At 46.3% G+C, this 26,623-nt stretch overlaps 1 protein-coding gene across 1 annotated transcript in view; it reads right to left on the bottom strand.

Annotated features, from left to right (window-relative positions):
- Window positions 1-26,623, bottom strand: part of ak5 (adenylate kinase 5) — a 157,333-nt gene that overhangs the window by 95,082 nt on the left and 35,628 nt on the right. The window contains exon 5 of the mRNA XM_072440655.1: window positions 17,465-17,578. Coding sequence (XP_072296756.1) covers window positions 17,465-17,578 — 114 coding nt within the window. The remainder of the gene's footprint in view (window positions 1-17,464; window positions 17,579-26,623) is intronic.

Genomic DNA, 26,623 nt, shown 5'->3' with positions numbered 1-26,623 from the left:
ATTGACTATTGTTTGTTTGAATAGACTATGTGTAAGTCCCTGAATCGTGAAACACCCTTCAGACCTTTTTAACGAGCGCGATTAAGGACCGTATCTTAGCTCTTTGGGTTTAACCCTGGTGCCCCGTCTTGTCTCGTTTCTGCTAAGAAATCTCCCTTAATCATAAACTGAATACCTGTAGTTTGAGACCCTACACGTGCGTTTGTTTATTAGCGCAACGGAGCGCATCACATCTCTCGTCTCTCGTAGATTTCTGTCTCTTCTGAATCAACTCGAACTGTCTTTCTCCGTCTTCATTTTGTCCTGTACACTGAGGGAACTATATTATGATAGATCCATGCGCTTAGGCACGCGGAAACGTGGGGACGAACCGCACGCGGCTGCAGGTGAGCGATAGGTGCGTTTTATGATTGATACGTGGCAAGACTAATCGGCAGTCCACGCCACGAGGAAATAAGACTAAAATTTGGGCCAAAAAACTCGTCCATTCAACCTTTAATTCATATTTATCTTATTTTGAGTACATAGAAACTGTCTTAAATAAAGATTTGCCAATGTAACAAGTTCTTTCCTATTTCTGTTGCAAGTGAGAAAACACTTTTTTTAATAAATCATAAAGTTTGCTGACTTTCTGACTTAACAGTAAATCCCTTTTAGTAGTTTTTTTTTTATTGATCTAAAATGCTTTAATTTAATTTAATTTTCTTTTCAAAAAACAATCAAATGGCCTAAAGTGCGGAGTGGGCGGTACCAGAGAAAATACTAAGTGTGTATTGTTTGAGATGACTCTTTTTAGAAGAATGCATCCAGATGAAAATAAAATACAAGGTTAAAGCACCAGATCCATAATGTGAGTCCCATTTCGTCCAGTTTATGATGAATTTGTCCATTTCCAAATTCAGTCCATATGTGATTTTTTTCCATTTTCCGTACGTCCATTATGATGTCGGTCCAGTCCTTTATTGTTGGTGCAGTTTGTGTCATCCATTTTTTTGTGATGGCCTTTTCCCCGGCTGCCAAAAGTATCGATCAGAGATATCCATCCCCAACGTCCATGGCAGGAGTTCTGAGACCCAAATACATGGATCTAACGTCTGATGGGATCAAGATAGTCTGTTGTGCCTTTTTAATTTCTGTCCAATAAGTCTGCACAACTTTTTCTCTTTTTCAGTAAAACAAGTGCAGAATGATATAAGAAGAGTGGACATTAAGTTTGCCTGAAGGACCTACTTCTTTATACATTCTCCAGTGACATTTGAGACCAGTGAAGCTCGTGTTTCCTTTAGTTTCCTTTAGTCTGTGAATGAATGAGCACAACCCTGAATGACTTCTATATGTTCTGGATACAAGGAGTCGACGACAACATTTAAACTTAAGTAAATGACGTTCTGGACTTGAGGCTGACGCTGCAGAAAGTCTTGTTTATGGAAAATAGACTGAAATAAAAGCACGTTTCCATGGAAATGATGTCCCTTTGGCTGGACCATTCCACAGCACGGCACAAATCGTATCCATCCGAAGTACATGTTGGATTATATCTGTGACTCTCCGCCTCCAGAAAGTGTCACTTAACTGTTTTCGCAGTCGTTTTTCCTGCACTCAATTCTCTCAAACATTGTTTTTAATGTGCCTCGGCTGCTGCTCGAGCTCAGATTTATTCCATTTGAACTCTCCACAAAGGCGTCTGTCAGGGGAGTGTCAGGTCCGCGTTCGGTTCCGAAGTGCAGTGAGACGGTCGCCGTGCCAACTCAACTTCAAGTGAATAGAGATCTGGCAGTGGTGGGTTCCAGTTTCAAAACTTACACGTTCACAAAATGCATCTCGCCCACTGACGTGAACTTCAGAGAGTCGGTATTTATGGTACAGTTAAAAACACAACCGCAGAGGACCAGCTCGTGGGTTAAACGGAACGTATTATGCAACTTAACGAGCTTTTAACCTCATTAAACAGCGTGTCCTCATGATTAGTTTACTCAAAGTTGTATTTTAAATGATACGTGCATGTGTGAGTTAATCCTGTGTTCCCCCTACCCCCTATCCCCACCCACATCCTTGTACTTAGTTGAAAAAAATTCGACGCAAAATTGTGACACATGTTGAGATCCAAAATGTCACTTTTCAAAACTAAAAACATGTAAATGATAATCTGCTGCTTGTGGAGGTGAAACGCCACGATGGAGGCGGGGCTTATCCGTTCTCCAGTTTTGAACAGGAAGTGAATAGATCTGTGACTATAAATAAGCCGTTTGAGATCAATATTGCTGTTTAACATGAACAGGATGTGAACTCGTGATCATCTTATGTCATATGTTCAATATTAAGAAGTTAAAAATAAGAATGATGTGTCTTTTGAGTCAAATATTCAGGCATTATTGAACCTGAACATTATTGTGAACTGCTTGTAATATAATAGACCATTTAAAAGGCATAGATCATTCAAACATTTACATTTATTGGATAGTTTTTATTAATTTATTTATTAAAATTAGTCATAGCTGTACCTGATCTTCCAATATGTTTAGTTTTTTTCTTATCACATTTTTTTTTCTTAACCTCAACCTATAAAAAGTAAAAATAATCTGATAATTTATAGTTTACCACCACAAGTGAATAAAGATGTCACGATATTAAATGTTATTGCTACGAATATTGTGAGATGAAATATTTAACGATTATTCATGATTATTGGCCAAACTCCAGTAAAATACTTAAAACTAAGACAAAACCAGGACTGGACCAGGACCAAATCAGGACTGGACCAGGACTAGACCAGGACTGGACCAGGACTGGAACAGGACAAAACCAGGACTAGACCAGGACTAGACCAGGACTACACCAGGACTACACCAGGACCAAACCAGGACTGGACCAGGACTGGAACAGGACCAGGACCAAACCAGGACTAGACCAGGACAAAACCAGGACAAAACCAGGACAAAACCAGGACTAGACCAGGACAAGACCAGGACTGGACCAGGACTGGACCAGGACTAGACCAGGACTGGACCAGGACCAGGACCAAACCAGGACCAAACCAGGACAAAACCAGGACTGGACCAGGACTAGACCAGGACAAGACCAGGACTGGACCAGGACTAGACCAGGACTAGACCAGGACTGGACTGGACCAGGACTGGACCAGGACTGGACCAGGACTAGACCAGGACTAGACCAGGACTAGACCAGGACAAAACCAGGACTGGACCAGGACTGGACCAGGACTGGACCAGGACTAGACCAGGACTAGACCAGGACTAGACCAGGACTAAACCAGGACTAAACCAGGACTAGACCAGGACTAGACCAGGACTATACCAGGACTATACCAGGACTATACCAGGACTAAACCAGGTCTAAGCCAGGACTATACCAGGACTAGACCAGGACTAGACCAGGACTATACCAGGACTATACCAGGACTAAACCAGGACTAAACCAGGACTAAACCAGGACTATACCAGGACTAAACCAGGACTAAACCAGGACTAAACCAGGACTAAACCAGGACTATACCAGGACTAAACCAGGACTATACCAGGACTAAACCAGGACATGATGTAAAGTGTTGTTTTGCTGACGTCAGCTCTTCTCTCCTGGACTGAGCTTGTCACTTAATCCAGTTGTGTTGCATGAGTCTGTTTTGCGGTGAAACACAGACGAGTGTTTGTGGTCACTAAGATACCGGACAAACATTTCGATTCACTTCATTTATTTTTACATAACATCCTTTATTGACATGCAGCCCGCTCCCTGGGCTTCGTCTGAGCGCTGCACAGCCACACGTGTCAAACAGACATAAGAGACAAATATAGCCGCAAGCGGCAATGATCGGCCCTCGCTACGCCGCCGCCACGCCTTACGCCTTTTATTACGCCTACTGCTGAATCTGTGACGCTGTCACATCTTCTCCCCTTTGTTTTACCATCAAAAAGCAATTTTATTTTGAATTCTTGGCAAAATGTGCGGCTTTGCCGCACAGACACCGTGACTCTTTGAATAAAAATGTGGATATCTTTTGATGGTCCACCCCTGAAGATGAGTCTCACCAAATTTCAGGTTAATAGGGCTGACGCCCTAAGAGGAGTTTGTGAAAGTCTAAAGTGTGAACATGTTCTGGCGATTTCCCCATTGGAATAACATGGAAGGTTTCGGTCATCGTTACGGCAACGCCATAAGAATTATGACATGGGTCTCATTGACTTTTTTGATGGGGATTCTACAATTGAGTTGTGTGTCAAATTTCATATAATTTCGCAAAACTAAACATTTAACCTCCATATAAAATCTGTAGGGGGCGCTGTGGCTCCAAATTAATTTATGTCACTTCAAGTAGGTTTAGGGCAAAGAGTTTAACAACTGATTCTAATTTGACGCAATTCGGACTTTATCTGCGCAAACGGCAGAAATGTTAAATTTGGGAGATTTCTGAAATTCTTGCTACAGTTTGCGGCTTCGCCGCACAGAGACCGTGAGAGGTATCAATGTAATTTGGATAACTTTTGATGTCCCACTCCTCAGTAGCATTTTAACCAAATTTCAGCTTTTTAGGGCCAACGCCCTGGGAGGAGTTCGTAAAAGTACGACGTTTGGAAAAACTCCGAAGTCATGTTTAGCCATTTTTGAAGCAATATGGCCGACATTTGGTTGGGCGGACGGCGTTGCCGTAATAATATTTTTTACTTCTCTTGTCACCATCTACCTCTGCGCCAAATTTCATGATTCTACGATCAGATTTTTTTTGGGTCATTTCCCATCTCTCAATGCATTTTTGGTACATTTGGGGGCGCTGACGCGCCAATTTTTTTTATTTTAGAAAAGGGAAATAGCCAGAATGTAAAGAGGCACGATTTTTAGAGGTGTGCAAATTTTTGTGACTTTTCATCAATGTTCACTGGGTGAAAAATAGGGGGGTTGGTCCCGAGAAGAAAGAAAGAAGAAAGAATAATATTCCGATGCGAAAACAATGTTTCCCATTTTTCAAATATCATAAACTATAAATTTTCGGAAAGCGCTCGCGCTTTCCTACCTCATGGTGTGGGTCCCTGGTCACTGACTTTCGTTAATTTTGAGTGAGCTCCGCCCACTTTGTGTTTTTGGCCCTCTATACAGTAATAATGTTCAATTTTTGCATTACATGCTTATATGCACGGAACATGCAAGAGATGGGGAACGTATTCGTGAGCTACTTAGGGCAAATGAGTGCTTTATATGGGCTTTATATATATGTAAAGTGCTCGTTTAGTGCGCACTTTTGCACGGGCTTTGCCCGTTTACAACGGTAATGTTCCATTTTCCTACTACTAATTAGTATGCACGGGGCGTGCATGAGTGAAGGAGTGCGTTAGTGAGTGTTTGGAAGTGGGCGAGCGCTTTGCGCTCGATTTCGTGCGCACTACGTGCGCACTTTCGCAGCCGTGCTTTGCACGGCCTTACGAGATTAATAGGCCTCTCGCCAGCTTGTGGCGCTCGGGCCTAATAATAATAAGAGCTGAACAAAAGGCTTTTACTACATGATGCACAGAAGCAGATGCAAATCACATAATGGTTATGTTATATTTTATGGACACAGACTATGCACTGACATAGACATTAGACATAATGTTTGTTCACACACCACAAACCAGGACTAAACTTGGACTAAACCAGAATCAAACCACAACAGGAAGTATAACAAAAGCATCGGCCTGTGACCATGTGACCAGAGATGTGCTTCATTTTCAACACAACCACAATTTGCATTGGTGACTATGGCAACGAGTGTTTACTGTTTACAATATATTTTTGTATAATTTTCGTACAATTAAGGTAAATTTAGGGTTAGGATTAGGAACAGTTACTTTGGGTAAAGTGAGGGATTGAGTACAGGGGCGTCCCGGCGCGGGGGGGTGCGTCCCGGCGCGGGGGGGGGGGCGCGTCCCGGCGCGGGGCGTCCCGGCGCGGGGCGTCCCGGCGCGGGGCGTCCCGGCGCGGGGGGTACCGGCACGGGGGGGGCGTCCCGGCGCGGGGGGGCGTCCCGGCGCGGGGGGGGGGCGTCCCGGTGCGGGGGGGGCGTCCCGGCGCGGGGGGGGCGTCCCGTTGCGGGGGGCGACACGGTTTCTAGTTAAACAGCTTTTTCAGTTGTGTGCAACGACAAACCAACAAACTCAAGAGTATTCTGAGCTCGAGGAACAACTTACAAGGTGCTGTACGATTACACGTTTGTCAATGTTACATGAACTTATGCAGCAGTTTGAGGTTTGAATAAAGGTCTAAACAATTATAAATAATAAATGCCGAGACCCTCAAGCTTTTTAGTTCTCATGATTATATTGTGACCTTAATAATCATCTGCATCAATTACACAAATGATATTGACATTTTGATTAATCAAGAAGGAGACGCAAACCCGCACAAACTAAAAAAAACACGACTTTGAGGCCTTTATCATGAGGGAACAACATTGTATCAAGGAAGAGAATAAAAAAGGAAGTAAAAATAAAAGTAAATCTGCAAATGAGGAAATTAAACTTCAATCCGAGTCTCAGTTTCATGGCGTTGTCGTCCTTTAAATACATGAGTGAACCTGAGTACAGCAGAAAGCAGAGCAGACACGCTCTTGTACTTTGTTTTGTATCTATGTATAGAAGCAAGAGTATTTCATCTAATTTTAGGAGCACTTGTAATGGCAGCAGTGCGAGTGATTCAGTCCCGATTGTGCGCTCTGAAAACCCCAGAGTCGGTTGGACCAGGCAGTGGAATACCGGCGTCTGGTATGTGGACTGCCGCTTCTGTCCCAACGTCTTTGTTTTGTTAGTCGTTTCCATTGTTTTGTTTTGTTCCCGCGTCTCTGTGTTGTCTTCTGTCTACATCCCTGTTCCTTAACTTCATCGGACATAACTGCACCGTCCATCACTCATCTCCTCCCTCACTCCTGGACTATCTACTGCCCTAGCCGCCAGCTAACAGCTGGCTTAACACCTGCTGAGGTCCGTCATGGTATCGCGGGGCCTCCCTGCCGTGCAGACAAGGTCTGGGGCAACCAACGCCACTCACTCCACCAGCTTCAACACCCGGTCCACTGCTGCTTTTTCACAACTCTCTGCCCACCAGCTTCTAGTTAACCAGCCTCTAGCCACCGCCAACATTCTAACTGGATTACTCTCATCTGCTGCTACGTTCCATCTCCTCCTCGGACTATCACTCCCGCGCCTCCAGGCCACCGCTCCACCAACTTCTCGCCTACTCACCTACACCGCTGCTGACCTTCACCTCCTCAACCATAACCACCGTCTCCCAGCTGCTGCTGCCTCTGCAGCTAGCTCAGCTGGGATCCTTCGCCGGCCCCGCTACATCCACAGGGGCTCTGGTCTCTCCCATAACCAACACTCCAACGACGGCTCACCTATCCCCTCACTCTGGACTAGTTTTCGCCCCCCCGTCACCCCCACCTGCCGCACTGCCAACCTCAGCAACCTCCGCCCCCCCACCCCTGCGCCCCCATCCATCTCCGCGCCCCCATCCATCTCCCTTGCACTGCTGAACTGCCGCTCCCTCTCCAACAAATCACCTGTTATATCTGAACTGCTACTGGACAATAACATTGATCTGCTTCTCCTCTGTGAAACATGGCAACAGCCCCTGGACTTCTATGCTCTCAACCAAGCCACTCCCTCCAACTACACTTACACTGCCAAACCCCGCCTCTCCGGGCGTGGGGGAGGTCTTGCTGTTATTCATAAAAAATCTACATCCATCACTGAACTGAACCTCAACCTTCCATCCATCTCATCATTTGAATACCTCGCCTTCTCCCTCCCCAACTCTATCACCGCTATCCTCATCTATCGTCCCCCAAAGCCCCACCCCTCTTTCCTCACTGAATTGTCTGAACTCCTCACCATCGCATCCTCTCTCTCTGCCCGCCTCCTACTCACTGGTGACTTCAACATCCACATTGACTGCCCCAACGCCCCACTGACATCCGACTTCCTCTCTCTCCTGGACTGCTTCCATCTCACCCAACACATTGACTTCCCCACCCATACCAAAGGCCACACTCTGGACTTAGTCTGTTCCTCTCTCCTACCCATATCTAAGCCCCACCCCCTCCCCTTCCCACTCTCTGATCATCTCTGCATCCTTTTCTCCGCCCCCCTACCCTCGCCCCACAACCCCAAAAAACGCACCATCACCTACCGCAATATCAAGTCAGTCAACCCCCTCACGCTCTCCCAGCTCATATCCTCTGCTTTCCCCCCTGACTCCCCCCCCTCTTCCCCCGACGACTATGCTGTCATGCTCAACATCACCCTCTCCGACTCCCTTGACTCCCTAGCCCCCTGGAAAACCTCCTCCGTCTCATACATCAACCCCGCCCCCTGGTACACCCCTGAACTCCGCACCATGAAGCAGACTGGCCGCCAACTCGAACGACTCCTCAAAAGAACCCGCCTCACCGTCCACGCCGAAGCTTTCAAATTACACATCTCCTCCTACCGTGACGCTCTCCAAGCCGCCAAATCTGCCCACCTCTCCACCCTCATCAACAGCTCCCACCGGAGCCCTCGCACCCTGTTCTCCACCGTCAACAAGCTGCTCCAGCCACCGGACATCACTCCACCCTCCTCCCCTGACCTCTGCAACTCTTTCCTCCTTGCCTTCAATGACAAAATTTCCAAAATCAACAGCTCCATGACTGCCGTCTCCATTAACTCCATCACCACCCCCACCCCTGCCCCCCCTCCTCTCCCTGACCACCCACCCTTCCCTCCCCTCACCACCTTCTCCTCTGTTAACTCCTCTCATATCATAGACCTCATCACCGCTTCCAAAACCACCACCTGCTCTCTCGACCCCCTCCCAACGACTCTAACCAAGGCCTGCCTCCCTGCTCTCATCCCCCATCTCACCACCCTCTTCAACCAGTCTTTATCCCTCGGCCATGTTCCTTCCATCTACAAACTGGCCTCCATCACCCCCATCCTCAAAAAACCCACCCTAGACTCCGCCAACCTCTCCAACTACCGCCCCATCTCCAACCTGCCGTTCCTCTCAAAAACGCTGGAACGCATCGTCGCCGCCCAACTTCACACCCACCTCCAGTCAAACAACCTCTATGAACCCCTCCAATCTGGCTTCCGCCCACTTCACAGCACTGAAACAGCCCTGGTCAAAGTACTCAACGATCTCCTCACCTCTGCAGACTCCGGGGCCCTCAACATCCTGTTACTACTAGACCTCAGCGCAGCCTTTGACACTATAAACCATTCCATCCTCCTACAAAGGCTGCGCCAACTGGGTGTTGAGGGCTCTGCACTTGACTGGCTCACATCCTACCTCACCAACAGGCAAGAGTTCATTTCCCTCTCCGGTCACTCATCCACCCTCTCCCCAGTAACGCAGGGTCCCCCAGGGCTCAGTCCTCGGCCCCCTCCTCTTCATCTGCTACATCTTCCCCCTTGGTCACATCCTCCGCCAACTCAACCTGGACTTTCACTGCTACGCTGACGACACCCAGATATACCTCACCACCAAATCCACCCAAAACCCTCCCCTCAGCCACATCGAAACCTGCATCTCTACAATAAAATCATGGCTCACTCTCAACTTCCTCAAACTGAACAGTGACAAAACAGAGCTCCTCCTCATTGGCACCAAATCCACTCTCAATAAAACTGGTCCCTTTTCACTCAGCATCGACACCTCGACCATCACCCCCTCTACCCTGGTACGCAATCTCGGTGTCATCATGGACCCCACCCTCTCCTTCACTCCCCATGTCAGCCACATCGCCAAGACCTCATACTTCCACCTCCGCCGCATCGCCAAAATCCGACACTGCCTCACCCTCCCCGCTGCTGAATCCCTCATCCATGCCTTCATCTCCTCCCGCCTCGACTACTGCAACTCACTCCTCACTGGCATCTCCTCCCATTCCCTCCACAGACTCCAAATGGTCCAAAACTCCGCTGCCCGCCTCCTCACCCACACCCGGTCCCGTGATCACATCACTCCCGTTCTCCGCTCTCTCCACTGGCTCCCCATCAAGCAGCGCATAAACTTTAAAATACTCCTCCTCACCTTCAAAGCTCTTCACCACCTTGCCCCCCCCTACCTGTCTGACCTCCTCATTCCCCACCGCCCCTCCCGAGCTCTCCGATCCTCCTCCTCTCTCACCCTGACTGCACCAACATCCCGACTCAAAACTTTTGGTGACAGAGCATTCTCCCGAACAGCACCCCAACTCTGGAACTCCCTCCCCCAACCTGTCCGCCACTCTCCCTCACTCACAACATTCAAATCCCGCCTAAAAACATACCTCTTCACCCAAGCTTATGACCTCCCCTACCCCTAGCCTCCTCTACCCCATTGCCTACTCTTCTACCCCCTGTTACATCCCCATCTTTTTCTCTCTACTTCTTCTGTCTTGTTCATTTTATCTGTATATTAATGTGTATTGTACGTGTTGTCCCCCCTGTCTGTAAATACCCCCCCTTTTTTATTATGTTCAGCGTCTTTGGGTCACTGAAAAGCGCTATATAAATAAAAGTTATTATTATTATTATTATTATCTATGACTCTGAAAATGAGGTCGAGCTGTTGTTTGAGTCTCTTATTTTGTTTGATTTTAAAGGCCCTCTGTGCAACTTCTCTTGTGGACGAGTGTGTGGAGAATCGATAACAAACTGGATCGATAGGAAATGATAAGATCTTTCCATCTCCAATGTCGGTGATTTAGTGAGAAACTGTGCACAATAAAAGATGTGGTTTAATTATATCTAAAACTAAACCAGAACTAAACTGTAAAACGAGAATATTAAACCAGAAAAGAGCAAAACTAACAACAAAAAACCTAGTGTTGGAGCAACAGTTTGAGACCCGCTGTCACTGTTGCGTTAGAGCGCGGGAGAAAAGCCATTACACAGGTGTTTCCCGCGGCGACCGTTCTGCTCTGACTCACTCTGTTTATTATCACTCATTAGAGACAGAGAAATCCAATCAGTCTGAACAATTAAGATCTACACTGACAAAACCAGTGTTTAACCATCACTGCACGACAAACCAGGACTAAACCAGGACTAAACCAGGACTAAAGCAGGACTAAACCAGGACTAAACCAGGACTAAACCAGACTATACCAGGACTAAACCAGGTCTGAACCAGGTCTAAACCAGGTCTGAACCAGGACTGAACCAGGTCTAAACCAGGACTAAACCAGGTCTGAACCAGGTCTAAACCAGGTCTGAACCAGGACTGAACCAGGTCTAAACCAGGACTAAACCAGGTCTAAACCAGGTCTAAACCAGGACTAAACCAGGACTAAACAAGGACTAAACCAGGTCCAAATCAGGTCTAAACCAGGACTAAACCAGGACTAAACCAGGTCTAAACCAGGTCTAAACCAGGTCTAAACCAGGACTAAACCAGGACTAAACCAGGACTAAACCAGGACTAAAGCAGGACTAAACCAGGACTAAACCAGGACTAAACCAGACTATACCAGGACTAAACCAGGTCTGAACCAGGTCTAAACCAGGTCTGAACCAGGACTGAACCAGGTCTAAACCAGGACTAAACCAGGTCTGAACCAGGTCTAAACCAGGTCTGAACCAGGACTGAACCAGGTCTAAACCAGGACTAAACCAGGTCTAAACCAGGACTAAACCAGGACTAAACAAGGACTAAACCAGGTCTGAACCAGGTCTAAACCAGGTCTGAACCAGGACTGAACCAGGTCTAAACCAGGACTAAACCAGGTCTGAACCAGGTCTAAACCAGGTCTGAACCAGGACTGAACCAGGTCTAAACCAGGACTAAACCAGGTCTAAACCAGGTCTAAACCAGGACTAAACCAGGACTAAACAAGGACTAAACCAGGTCCAAATCAGGTCTAAACCAGGACTAAACCAGGACTAAACCAGGTCTAAACCAGGTCTAAACCAGGTCTAAACCAGGACTAAACCAGGACTAAACCAGGACTAAACCAGGACTAAAGCAGGACTAAACCAGGACTAAACCAGGACTAAACCAGACTATACCAGGACTAAACCAGGTCTGAACCAGGTCTAAACCAGGTCTGAACCAGGACTGAACCAGGTCTAAACCAGGACTAAACCAGGTCTGAACCAGGTCTAAACCAGGTCTGAACCAGGACTGAACCAGGTCTAAACCAGGACTAAACCAGGTCTAAACCAGGACTAAACCAGGACTAAACAAGGACTAAACCAGGTCCAAATCAGGTCTAAACCAGGACTAAACCAGGACTAAACCAGGTCTAAACCAGGTCTAAACCAGGACTAAACCAGGACTAAACAAGGACTAACCCAGGTCCAAATCAGGTCTAAACCAGGACTAAACCAGGACTAAACCAGGTCTAAACCAGGACTAAACCAGGACTAAACAAGGACTAAACCAGGTCCAAATCAGGTCTAAACCAGGACTGAACCAGGTCTAAACCAGGACTAAACCAGGTCTGAACCAGGTCTAAACCAGGTCTGAACCAGGACTGAACCAGGTCTAAACCAGGACTAAACCAGGTCTAAACCAGGTCTAAACCAGGACTAAACCAGGACTAAACAAGGACTAAACCAGGTCCAAATCAGGTCTAAACCAGGACTAAACCAGGACTAAACCAGGTCTAAACCAGGTCTAAACCAGGTCTAAACCAGGACTAAACCAGGACTAAACCAGGACTAAACCAGGACGAAAGCAGGACTAAACCAGGACTAAACCAGGACTAAACCAGACTATACCAGGACTAAACCAGGTATGAACCAGGTCTAAACCAGGTCTGAACCAGGACTGAACCAGGTCTAAACCAGGACTAAACCAGGTCTAAACCAGGTCTAAACCAGGACTAAACCAGGACTAAACAAGGACTAAACCAGGTCCAAATCAGGTCTAAACCAGGACTAAACCAGGACTAAACCAGGTCTAAACCAGGTCTAAACCAGGACTAAACCAGGACTAAACAAGGACTAAACCAGGTCCAAATCAGGTCTAAACCAGGACTAAACCAGGACTAAACCAGGTCTAAACCAGGACTAAACCAGGACTAAACAAGGACTAAACCAGGTCCAAATCAGGTCTAAACCAGGACTAAACCAGGACTAAACCAGGTCTAAACCAGGTCTAAACCAGGTCTGAACCAGGACTGAACCAGGTCTAAACCAGGACTAAACCAGGTCTAAACCAGGTCTAAACCAGGACTAAACCAGGACTAAACAAGGACTAAACCAGGTCCAAATCAGGTCTAAACCAGGACTAAACCAGGACTAAACCAGGACTAAACCAGACTATACCAGGACTAAACCAGGTCTGAACCAGGTCTAAACCAGGTCTGAACCAGGACTGAACCAGGTCTAAACCAGGACTAAACCAGGTCTGAACCAGGTCTAAACCAGGTCTGAACCAGGACTGAACCAGGTCTAAACCAGGACTAAACCAGGTCTAAACCAGGTCTAAACCAGGACTAAACCAGGACTAAACAAGGACTAAACCAGGTCCAAATCAGGTCTAAACCAGGACTAAACCAGGACTAAACCAGGTCTAAACCAGGTCTAAACCAGGACTAAACCAGGACTAAACAAGGACTAAACCAGGTCCAAATCAGGTCTAAACCAGGACTAAACCAGGACTAAACCAGGTCTAAACCAGGACTAAACCAGGACTAAACAAGGACTAAACCAGGTCCAAATCAGGTCTAAACCAGGACTAAACCAGGACTAAACCAGGTCTAAACCAGGTCTAAACCAGGACTAAACCAGGACTAAACCAGGACTGAACCAGGACCGAAGCAGAACTGAAGTAATGGGCGGACATAGGAGGAAGGTGAAAACAGAACCTTTCAGAGCGACCGAGCCTCAATTGAAGCACATGACAGGATTACACAAACCTGCATGAACAAATCCAAACACAACTCTAATGATGATATAACATCGTTACAACATGGATTAAAAACACGACTCTTCCTCCAACTGATCGATTACATTGATTCTATATTACGTTTGCCTTGCATTTGACCTTTACATCCGACCTTTACATCCGTGCAGCTATAGAAACCTGTCAGGCAACTGTCAATTTACATGAAAAACGGTTTAATTATACAATGTTCATGTCGAGGGCGGGATTTACCCCCTGAGCTCCTCCCACTCCGCCTCTTTTGAACACAGAACGGTCAATAGTCAATCTTCCTCCTGAAGTCTGAACTCTTAATTAAAAAACCCACGCTGATCATCGACAATTAGACACGACTGAATTGATTAAAATGATTCAACGCACAGCCGTAAAACACTACGACTACTTCAGATTAAAGCGTTGGATCATCAAGTCGTTTTTTCTGTAAAACCAAAGACGTTTCAGCGGCGGATCAAAAGTATGACCGAGCTAACGATGCGTCCTTCTGCCGTGTGAGATGTTTTTGTGTTTTTTGCCGTCGCGCCGCAGCAGATGAGACGAGGTTGCGTCTTTTTCCGATCCGCAATAAGCTCTAATTGGCCGTGCGACGCGCTCCAGATGAGTTCGGCGAGCGGAGGAGAGGTTTCCCCCTCAGGAGCCGCTCTGCCGTGGCGGGTAATCACCCTCCGGGCACCGCCGGGACCTCGCCGTCGCCCTGTGCCATATTTACATCCGCGCACACGTCCTACATCGTTACATAATTCATTGCTTTCGGAAGATGAGGATTTTTGGTAAACAAACCCAGAAGGAACAGCGGAAAATGGAGTGGGATGTGAAAATGTGTTGAAAAAGAATCAGAACGAAGGAGTGATTATGACAAAAGTGAACATCTCCACCACGTTTTGTGTGATGGTGATGAAACTGGAATAATATCATAGCGGTGCATCAAAAATGTACTCAAATGTGGCTAAAAAGTGCTAAAAATGACAATAAAATGAGAAAATGTCACTTTATGCCCTGGTTAAGAAGATTGTTTATACACGCATCAGCTCTTTCTGCAGCTTTTTTAATCATCTTTCAAAAGACAACATAAAGTACAAGACAAGTAAAGTAAAGTAAAACAAAATCAAATCAAGTAAATACATTGCATAAATGTGATTGGCAACTCTAAATTGGCCCTAGTGAATGAATGTGAGAGTGAATGGTTATCTGTGTGTCTGTGTCTATGTCTGTTGGCCCTGTCTGAGTTGGCCCCTGTCCAGGGTGCACCCCGCCTAAGGCCCAAAGTCTCTGGGATAGGCTCAAGTAACCCGCGACCCCGAACGGGATAAAGCGGTAGAAAATGAATTAATGAACATGCACTGTAAGTTTTAACTTGAACAAACGCCCCATTTGGACATCTGGATGAGGCTCCGGATGAGGCTCCGGATGTGGCTCCGGATGTGGCTCCGGATGAGGCTCCGGATGAGGCTCCGGATGAGGCTCCGGATGAGGCTCCGGATGTGGCTCCGGATGTGGCTCCGGATGAGGCTCCGGATGAGGCTCCGGATGAGGCTCCGGATGAGGCTCCGGATGAGAGGCTCCCAATGAGGCTCCGGGTGAGGCTCCGGATGAGGCTCCGGATGAGGCTCCGGATGAGAGGCTCCGGATGAGAGGCTCCGGATGAGGCTCCGGATGAGAGGCTCCGGATGAGAGGCTCCGGATGAGAGGCTCCGGATGAGGCTCCGGATGAGAGGCTCCGGATGAGGCTCCGGATGAGAGGCTCCGGATGAGGCTCCGGATGAGGCTCCGGATGAGGCTCCGGATGAGAGGCTCCGGATGAGAGGCTCCGGATGAGGCTCCGGATGAGGCTCCGGATGAGGCTCCGGATGTGGCTCCGGGTGAGGCTCCGGGTGAGGCTCCGGGTGAGGCTCCGGATGAGGCTCCGGATGAGGCTCCGGATGAGGCTCCGGATGTGGCTCCGGGTGAGGCTCCGGTTGAGGCTCCGGGTGAGGCTCCGGATGAGGCTCCGGATGAGGCTCCGGATGTGGCTCCGGGTGAGGCTCCGGGTGAGGCTCCGGGTGAGGCTCCTCAAGTCCCCAATCTGTTTCCATTAAGCTCTAAGAATGGTTGAACCTTGGACGCTGCGTCGTTAACTCCGTAATCCTCCATCTTCAGCGGCGGTGGCGATAAGAAGGATCATTTGCATATCTCCTTAGACTAATCCTGTGTCTGAGGGGCCGGAGCCTCCAGCTGAGAGGATCCTTCAGAACAGGGCCACGCGTCTTTCTCCTTCATCACAGTCTGTTTTATGACTGGATTCTGTGAGGTTAAAACTGCCACGTCGTAGCCTGATGCCGTAAAGATCAGAACATGTGTGTAACATCCGGGGACATTCTTAGATAAAACAGCCTGATTGGGACCCAAGGACGTCTCTCATGCGGTAAAACATCGGTTGTGTCTTTGCAATATGTTGAGACAGTTTTTTGGCATATGTGGCCCCTGTTGTGCCTTGATTAGTTGGATTCATCTTTGTTCTGGAGTCAGATCAGGGAGAGCATTTTGACTTGAGCACGGCTGAAATAAAGATTCACTTTTGGACACGACAACTTGGTTCTATTCTGCCTTTTTTCTCTGTCACTGTTTACAATATTTACCCACAACAACACGGAAGGAATGATCAATACCATGTCAAACGATAATGTTAATTTAATGTAAACCAATCACAGAAACCGTGCTAACAACTACGGGAAAGCTTAAACTGCAGTGGGAAAAACGAGTGGACATAAAGAAGAAGAGTCTGTGAGTTTGTGAGAACTCTTCCAGTCAGAGAGGAATTTAAAGCTAATGCTATAGAGCTTAAGTTCAAGCTGTGTCAGAACTGGAGACACAAATGTATTCATGAAGAACTACTCTTGATGAACCAATTGTGTGCTAGATAAGGTCAGAAGCTTTATATTAACGATGGGCGATGACATCTCTAACGTTATTTTAACCACGCCTAAACTGTGTGGCTAAATGGACACACAAAACGTAAATAAACAGTCAAATGAACCAATGCAGAGATATCAATTTATATATACTTGTTTGGGAGCTTACACAAGACGTTTTTTGCTCCTATTTGAGCTCTTTTTTGATCGTTTCAATCATAGACAGTGTTCGTGTTGTGTCGTGTTGTGTCGTGTTTTGTCTCGTAGAATCCAGAGCCAACAAATGCCACATGTGAAAATGCCTCTGTAGTGTTCCTTTTCCATCAGGCACACCGATCCGCCCTGAACCCCAGTCTGAGCCCCCTTTCGGCCCCCTTTCAGCCCCCTTTCGCCCCCTTTCGGCCCTCTTTCGGCCCTCTTTCAGCCCTCTTTCAGCCCCTTTTCGGCCCCCTTTCGCCCCCTTTCGGCCCTCTTTCAGACCCCTTTCGGCCCTCTTTCGGCCCTCTTTCGGCCCCCTTTTGGCCCTTTTTCGGCCCCCTTTCTGCCCCCTTTCAGACCCCTTTCGGCCCTCTTTCGGCCCCCTTTCAGACCCCTTTTGGCCCCTTTCAGCCCCCTTTCAGCCCCCTTTCAGCCCCCTTTCGGCCCCTTTCCGACCCCTTTTGGCCCTCTTTCGGACTGACCTGGTCTTCGAAGGACAGTGCCTGGCCCACGTCGCGAGGAAACCCGTCAATCACGAGCCCACTGGCCTCGGGAGTCTTCATGATCTTCTGCTTTATCTCGGTGATGGTGGTTTCCTGCAAGACACAGATGGTAAACACTCATGACCTCTGACCTCTGTTTGTTAAAGTCCAGTGTTTATGGATAATGGGAGAACCACAGACTCTCCAACAACCAGAACCTCCCTGTGATTAATGTGCACTCACAGGGTTTTATGCATCTATAGTTGGTTCAATCAAAGGAAATATGTTCTTTCAAGGATAAATACTTTCTTATGAAGCTAAATTCAGATGAATTACGGAAAATAAATGATGAACATGGACTTACTGCACTGTTTAAGCCTGAAAAATACACAAAGTACATCCTGTTTGGCGAGACAAAATTACACTTACAAATGATCACCGGTGAAACTGGTGTTTCTGTATCGCCAACTCAGCACAATTTGATTGACAATTAAGAAAACCAAGCAAATTTTTTAAAGAATAATTAAAGTATTGTATAGTGTAATTGATAATAATGCATGAAATAGTTATATGGATAGTTTTTCTTTTGGCTGATTTTAAAGTACATTGATTTCCAACTTTTTCTATCGGTTTTTATTTGTATATTTTTGTTTGCTCAAAATTGGGACGTTAACTCAAACTGTTTAGTGTGAATGTGCAAAAAATTTATTTAAAAAAGCCTATTTTCATGTTGGATGATTACAATTTAAATTCAAGTAAAAAATATTTTAAAAATGTGTTTCTGTATCGCCAACACAGTCAGCACAATTTTTATCTTTTTAAAAACGAAGCAATGAAAAAAAAATAAATAAATAAAAGAATAATTAGAGCATAATGTAGTTAGTAGATAATAATTAAAAAAAAATTGGCAGATTTTTAATATGAGAAACAACGACATCGATTTCCAAATTTTTCTTTCGTTTCTTTTGTTTGCTTAAAGTCGTGACGTAAACTCAAACTGTTAAGTGTGAACCTGCAAAAAATAAAGAAAGAAAAATACTTTATACTTTTCAATCCAGTTCAGAAATCTAGTGCAGCAGAAAGTACAGATCCTGCTCTCAAATATAAATACTTACATACTTTCTCACAAATACATACTTTTCCCACCGCTTAACATTGCAAACATACATAAACACATATCGTTTTCTCTGTTACATCATTACACGCTTCTTCTCCGTATGGCCTCGCCTCCTGCTCTTTCAGAATGACATGACACCGGTCTCGGGGTCGCGAGGGGCCAGAACACGCCGGCCCCCCTCAGCGTCACGTAACTCCCCCTCGGCCAAACACACAAACACGATACAGAACAGATTACACACGAGCCACCACGCTGCACGATACTACACGCCTCTAAAAATAGCACCAACATATCATGGCCGCTGCTGAGTAATACGTTTCATTCCCGGGGCACGGGCGGACGGGGCGGGCGGACAGATATTAAATGTAATCCAAAGTCCATCTCTGTGATTAGTGTGGAAATGTGACAGTGAGCGGCGTGTTTTTTCTGCAGTGGAGAAATGGCCAAAAAAAAAAGTTATTACTGCTTTGAAATGAATGGATCGCCTCGGAAATAGATTGCACTACCAGGTTTCCAACTAATAGGAACCCGGGGAAATATATTGGTAAGGCGAGAGTTTTTTAATTTGTTGTTTCACAGATTTTCCTTGGCAATTTTAAAAGGGGAGGACGGAATAAAAATACATTTCCCCCATTTATCAAATCACATTTCTACCATCCAAAAGTCAGAGTTGAATTGAAAATAACATTTATTCTAAATAATTGTCTTAGATTCTTAGAATATAGGCCCTACTCTCACATCTCTACATTATCTACATAATTATGGTTATCAATGCAAGACATTGAAAATAACTCTTATTATACTGCGGTGTACAAAAATACCTTCAATGTCATAAACTAAGTCTTTAATGGAAGGTGGAACTCAGAGTGATCAGACAGAAAGTAGTCCCAGACTGACAGACAGAAAGTAGTCCCAGACTGACAGCTTCTCAGAAAATGAATCATCCCGTGACCAAACAAGTCGCTTTGATGAACTTTATTGAGTCTGGACAGGAACACAAAGTATGCAATTAATGAAAATGTCTCATTGAGCAGCTTCAATTTAGCCACAGTGATTTGATCCAACGGCGTAGTAAGTTTTCACACGCTAGAGTCGTGGACACGCAGCTCAGCTCAGGTCATCGGGACAGATCAGAAGAGAACGCGTGACTCCAGACGAGCTGGACATGTCCAAATGAGGAGGACATGTGCTACTTAAATGGCAACGACAAAATGATTCCGATATAATCGGTCAAGACGCGTATTCTTAAATTCCTCGTTCAATGAATGGGGAGCGCGAGCCAAAGCCACGCCCACCCTGCATCCTTCATGTTAATCTACCAGGCGATCTCATGGATCTATGGTCAAGCCGTGAGTTGTGAGATGTTCTGACGAACCCGGGTCGTGCAGAAATGGTCGGAGGTCGGAGATGCTGGTGCAGAATACATTTTAATTTTTGTGGAGGTTTTGGCCCAAAAAACTGTGGAAAATCTGCGAAAACAGGAACAGATTTTTTTTTATTTTTAGAATCTCCGTTTTTGATTTTATTTTTATTATAAATATTATGATATGGGCTGATGGCCTTTAGTAGTTTACTCAATTAATCTGTCAGTGGAATCTTAGACAACCAACGTTTTGATACATTTAATACCGTATCTAAGTCGCACCAGCCAAAAAATGCAAGAAAAACATGTATAAGTCGCATTTTTGGGGGAAATGTATTTGATAAAATCCAAGACCAAGAACAGACATTTCCTCTGTAAATGCAGTTTAAAATAATAACAGATAAGAGAACATGGTGAATAGGTGTACGTATGCTAACGCTAACACCTTCAGCTACATGACGTATGCTAACGCTAACACCTTCAGGTACATGACGTATGCTAACGCTAACACCTTCAGCTACATGACGTATGCTAACGCTAACACCTTCAGCTACATGACGTATGCTAACGCTAACACTTTCAGCTACATGACGTATGCTAACGCTAACACCTTCAGCTACATGACGTATGCTAACGCTAACACCTTCAGCTACATGACGTATGCTAACGCTAACACCTTCAGCTACATGACGTATGCTAACGCTAACACCTTCAGCTACATGACGTATGCTAACGCTAACACCTTCAGCTACATGACGTATGCTAACGCTAACACCTTCAGCTACATGACGTATGCTAACGCTAACACCTTCAGCTACATGACGTATGCTAACGCTAACACCTTCAGCTACATGACGTATGATAACGCTAACACCTTCAGCTACATGACGTATGCTAACGCTAACACCTTCAGCTACATGACGTATGCTAACGCTAACACCTTCAGCTACATGACGTATGATAACGCTAACACCTTCAGCTACATGACGTATGCTAACGCTAACACCTCCAGCTACATGACGTATGCTAACGCTAACACTTTCAGCTACATGACGTATGCTAACGCTAACACCTTCAGCTACATGACGTATGCTAACGCTAACACCTTCAGCTACATGACGTATGCTAACGCTAACACCTTCAGCTACATGACGTATGCTAACGCTAACACCTTCAGCTACATGACGTATGCTAACGCTAACACCTTCAGCTACATGACGTATGCTAACGCTAACACCTTCAGCTACATGACGTATGCTAACGCTAACACCTTCAGCTACATGACGTATGCTAACGCTAACACCTTCAGCTACATGACGTATGATAACGCTAACACCTTCAGCTACATGACGTATGCTAACGCTAACACCTTCAGCTACATGACGTATGATAACGCTAACACCTTCAGCTACATGACGTATGATAACGCTAACACCTTCAGCTACATGACGTATGCTAACGCTAACACCTCCAGCTACATGACGTATGCTAACGCTAACACCTTCAGCTACATGACGTATGCTAACGCTAACACCTCCAGCTACATGACGTATGCTAACGCTAACACCTTCAGCTACATGACGTATGCTAACGCTAACACCTTCAGCTACATGACGTATGCTAACGCTAACACCTTCAGCTACATGACGTATGCTAACGCTAACACCTTCAGCTACATGACGTATGCTAACGCTAACACCTTCAGCTACATGACGTATGCTAACGCTAACACCTTCAGCTACATGACGTATGCTAACGCTAACACCTTCAGCTACATGACGTATGCTAACGCTAACACCTTCAGCTACATGACGTATGATAACGCTAACACCTTCAGCTACATGACGTATGCTAACGCTAACACCTTCAGCTACATGACGTATGCTAACGCTAACACCTTCAGCTACATGACGTATGATAACGCTAACACCTTCAGCTACATGACGTATGCTAACGCTAACACCTCCAGCTACATGACGTATGCTAACGCTAACACCTTCAGCTACATGACGTATGCTAACGCTAACACCTCCAGCTACATGACGTATGCTAACGCTAACACCTTCAGCTACATGAGGCACAGACAGAACTGTGGTAAGTGTCTGGTATGTTAACGTAACATATGAACAGTTATTCAGATAACTATAGCATAAAGAACATGCTAACAAGTTTAGCAAAGCATCAGTTTTACCCCAAATCACTAAATCCATTGAATTCTTCTTCCTCTGTGTCACTTCTAAACAACTCCACAAACTCCAGAGGAAGAGGAAGTGCAGATTCTTCTTCTGCGTCGCTCAGAGCCTAGAGCGCCCTCTTGTGGTTGTCAGAGTGAAAATAATGAATAATATCACAGTCGAGTTGAGTATAAGTCGCACCCTGGCCAAAACTATGAATAAAGATGGGACTTATAGTCCAGAAAATACGGTAATGATTTTATTGGGATTATAAAGGTTGTATATGAACCACAGCGGAAAAGAGGAGGCCAGGTGGCATCACCTGGTTGTTTCCATGAGGATAAACAGGTTTAGTGCCACACATCACAGCTGGGTGTACATCTAATGCCAGTCGGGCGCCTTGTTTCACTCACCTCGGAGCACAGCGGGTCTGTGTCTGCCAGAAGAATCCATAAGGAGTGTTTGTTTCAGACACTAGAGCGGTCTGGAGTATTTTTCAGGTCATTAGACAAACGTTCGCACAGATCCACTTGAACCTTTGCGGCGTTAATCAAATATGCATCACTCACAGTAGTTTTCAGTCTGCAAGTTTAAAACATGAGCCGAGCCCGCTTCCTCGTATTATGTGAGCTCCTGGTGAACGGAAGGAGCTGCAAGAATGTCATAAACACACGCGCAATGTGAGGAGCTCATAGTGCTAATACCACCTCCTCATCCTCCTCATCCTCCTCATCCTCCTCATCCTCCTCATCCTCCTCAGCCTCCTCAGCCACCTCAGCCACCTCAGCCTCCTCAGCCTCCTCATCCTCCTCATCCTCCTCAGTCACCTCATCCTCCTCATCCTCCTCAGCCTCCTCAGCCTCCTCAGCCTCTTCATCCTCCTCAGCCACCTCAGCCTCCTCAGCCTCCTCATCCTCCTCAGCCTCCTCAGTCACCTCATCCTCCTCATCCTCCTCAGCCTCCTCAGCCTCCTCAGCCTCCTCAGCCTCTTCATCCACCTCAGCCTCCTCAGCCTCCTCATCCTCCTCAGCCTCCTCAGCCTCCTCAGCCTCCTCAGCCACCTCAGCCTCTTCATCCTCCTCAGCCTCCTCAGCCTCCTCATCCTCCTCAGCCTCCTCATCCTCGTCAGCCACCTCATCCTCCTCAGCCTCCTCAGCCTCCTCAACCTCCTCATCCTCCTCAGCCTCCTCAGCCTCTTCATCCTCCTCAGCCTCCTCATCCTCCTCAGCCTCCTCAGCCTCTTCATCCTCCTCATCCTCCTCAGCCACCTCAGCCTCCTCAGCCTCCTCAGCCTCCTCATCCTCCTCAGCCTCTTCATCCTCCTCAGCCTCCTCATCCTCCTCAGCCTCCTCAGCCTCTTCATCCTCCTCATCCTCCTCATCCTCCTCAGCCACCTCAGCCTCCTCAGCCTCCTCATCCTCCTCAGCCTCTTCATCCTCCTCAGCCTCCTCAGCCTCCTCATCCTCCTCAGCCTCTTCATCCTCCTCATCCTCCTCAGCCTCCTCAGCCTCCTCAGCCTCCTCATCCTCTTCATCCTCCTCAGCCACCTCAGCCTCCTCAGCCTCCTCATCCTCCTCATCCTCCTCAGCCACCTCAGCCTCCTCAGCCTCCTCAGCCTCCTCATCCTCTTCATCCTCCTCAGCCTCTTCATCCTCCTCAGCCTCCTCATCCTCCTCAGCCTCCTCAGCCTCCTCATCCTCCTCAGCCTCTTCATCCTCCTCATCCTCCTCAGCCTCCTCAGCCTCCTCAGCCTCCTCAGCCTCCTCATCCTCTTCATCCTCCTCAGCCTCCTCAGCCTCTTCATCCTCCTCAGCCTCCTCATCCTCCTCAGCCTCCTCAGCCTCCTCAGCCTCCTCATCCTCTTCATCCTCCTCAGCCTCTTCATCCTCCTCAGCCTCCTCATCCTCCTCAGCCTCCTCAGCCTCCTCATCCTCCTCAGCCTCTTCATCCTCCTCATCCTCCTCAGCCTCCTCAGCCTCCTCAGCCTCCTCAGCCTCCTCATCCTCTTCATCCTCCTCAGCCTCCTCAGCCTCTTCATCCTCCTCAGCCTCCTCAGCCTCCTCATCCTCCTCAGCCTCCTCATCCTCTTCATCCTCCTCAGCCTCCTCAGCCTCTTCATCCTCCTCAGCCTCCTCATCCTCCTCAGCCTCCTCATCCTCCTCAGCCTCCTCATCCTCTTCATCCTCCTCAGCCTCCTCAGCCTCCTCATCCTCCTCAGCCTCCTCAGCCTCTCCATCTCCTCTTACAATTCATCAGTGTCTCAAAAAATAACAAATATTCCTGTATTCATTCTCATATTTTAAGCTTTTCCGTTTTTTAAATAAGATTTCCATGCACTTTGTAGTCATGCCTGCTTCTGTATGCTTTATGATGTCGTACGTGGTCAAACACATCGTCAACACGTCATATTCTTCAGATTATTTGCTTTAACATACAAATATACCCTTCACTTTTCTTTTGTCAGAAATGTCTAGTTATTAAGCAACGATCAATGACATTTCAAGGCAAAAACTCTTATCTCATCTTTTCCACTCAAATGCGCTTCAATTTAAAAATGACTTCAGGCAGAATAAATGTCACTTCTATTCTGGAAGTTGCTGACCTCATAATGTGATTTCATCGTCCGCAGTCGCCGTTCACACAGCAGTGATTTACCCACAGCTTTGACAGCAGTAGTTTGAATAGTAGGGTTACCTCGGTGAACTGGTGAGTCTACGCACCAAAGTCCTCTGAAATGAAACCTGCACAAAAGACCTTGAACCTAAAGCTCTAGACCTGAAGATGGGTCGCCGGGTGGTGCTCCGTGGTCACCCGCTGCTCCGAACAGGTTTAGTCCCATCGCAATAGAAGAATAGGGCAAACGCAGGAGAAAAAGGGGTAAATAATGGGACCTAAATGACACATATTATGAAAAACTGATTTATTTTTTTCTTTTTAACCATGTTTTCCCACATAAAAACATACCAGGAGCTGTATTTAGCTTCAGTCGAGCTCGTTTCGTCATTATGCTTACGAGGTTGTCTTCTCTGCGCCTCACAAAAACGCCAAAGGTAGAAATCTCAAGGTTTTTAAAGCAAAATTAAGCAACTTTAAAGCTAGAACTCTGCAGCTTTTTTGAAAATAAATAGATATATTTTTATTTATTTATTTTTCTTTTGATAAAATAAAGCAATATATACTCACATACTAAAACATATAACGTTACCATATATTTAAAAAAAGACAACATTTCCCAGGAAGCTCGGTTTGGGTCAAAGTCTGGTTCACCAACACTTCTAAAACGCGAGATGCCAAATTAAAAAGTAAAAGATCATGTTTAAAGGCCGATAACGACACACACACTGCAGAATATGTGTCCTTTAAGCTTCAGGCCGTTCACGTCTAGCAGAAGGTTTCAGACGGAAGGGCATCGTGTTCAATAAATCCTGTGGAAAGCTACAGCGGCCCAGCGGGGACATGAATGACAACTCTACGGAAGAAAAAAAAAACACTCGCTGAATTATTGATGCGACCGTCAGAGGCAGATAGAGGCACGCCAAGCTCCTGACGGAGTTCAAGCACGTGTCAGAGGTCGTGACCCCCACAGCGCTCAACACACGCGCAAAACACAGAAAAACCCATTAACTAGCGACCACTTGCGGAAGCTAATGGGACTCGGCACGGATAAATAAACCAATAAAAACATAATTTGCATATACCCAATTACCATTTTCACAGGAATCGTTTGCATATCATTTAAACGGAGGTTAGACTTTAATGTGGCGCCGGCGTTCCCCTGTTTACCTGAAGGTCGCTGGTTCAATCTCAGCTCTGGCCAGTGCATTGTGCTGTCGTCGTCATGGCTGCAGTGGACGATAGGCGTTCTCGGTGGATGATTATTGACGACGAGGAAGCGTGGCACTGACAAAAGCGCTCACGTCCTAACCATCTGACTGATTCAAAGTGCACTGACAAGAACACGCAAGAGATCACGACACTGCGTATTTATCCGTAAAAAGGACAATCGCGCTCACAATTCACTCCCAAGTCTCAAGATGACTCGATCTGTGCTTTATCCTTTCTGCCGTCGTGAACATAATTCCTCCAGAATAAATAATTAATCGACAAAAAACTGAAGATCTACAGTCTCTGCAGCTTCCCTTGTGTGTGTGTGTGTGTGTGTGTGTGTGTGTTTTGTATGTAGGAATCTTTGTTACTGAGCAAAAATGACAAAAATACTATTGAATCTATTAAATGTGTGTAATTTAATAATAATTTAGGGATGAAAGCTGCTTCAGGATTTTGTTGTGTACTGAAAAGGTGCATTTCCGCCCCCGACTGTAGTTGTACGTCTTCAAAGTGTGTGTTTTATGCTATACTGTGAAGAAAAAAAGAAGAGAGAAAGACAGAAAAGGAGGGAGAAAGATAGAGAAAGATGGAAAACTAGATGCTGTGCGGTGGCAGTTTATATTAGAAATTTGGTCAAACGTGTCGTCTACATTTGGTCAACTCTCCAACGTCGCCAC

Source organism: Eucyclogobius newberryi, unplaced genomic scaffold, assembly GCF_026437365.1.
Source record: "Eucyclogobius newberryi isolate DKJ021-1_F unplaced genomic scaffold, fEucNew1.0.hap1 SCAF_12, whole genome shotgun sequence".
Lineage (NCBI taxonomy): Eukaryota > Metazoa > Chordata > Actinopteri > Gobiiformes > Gobiidae > Eucyclogobius > Eucyclogobius newberryi.
The sequence above is the reverse complement of the archived record's forward strand: the minus strand, read 5'-3'. Positions and strand labels throughout refer to the sequence as shown.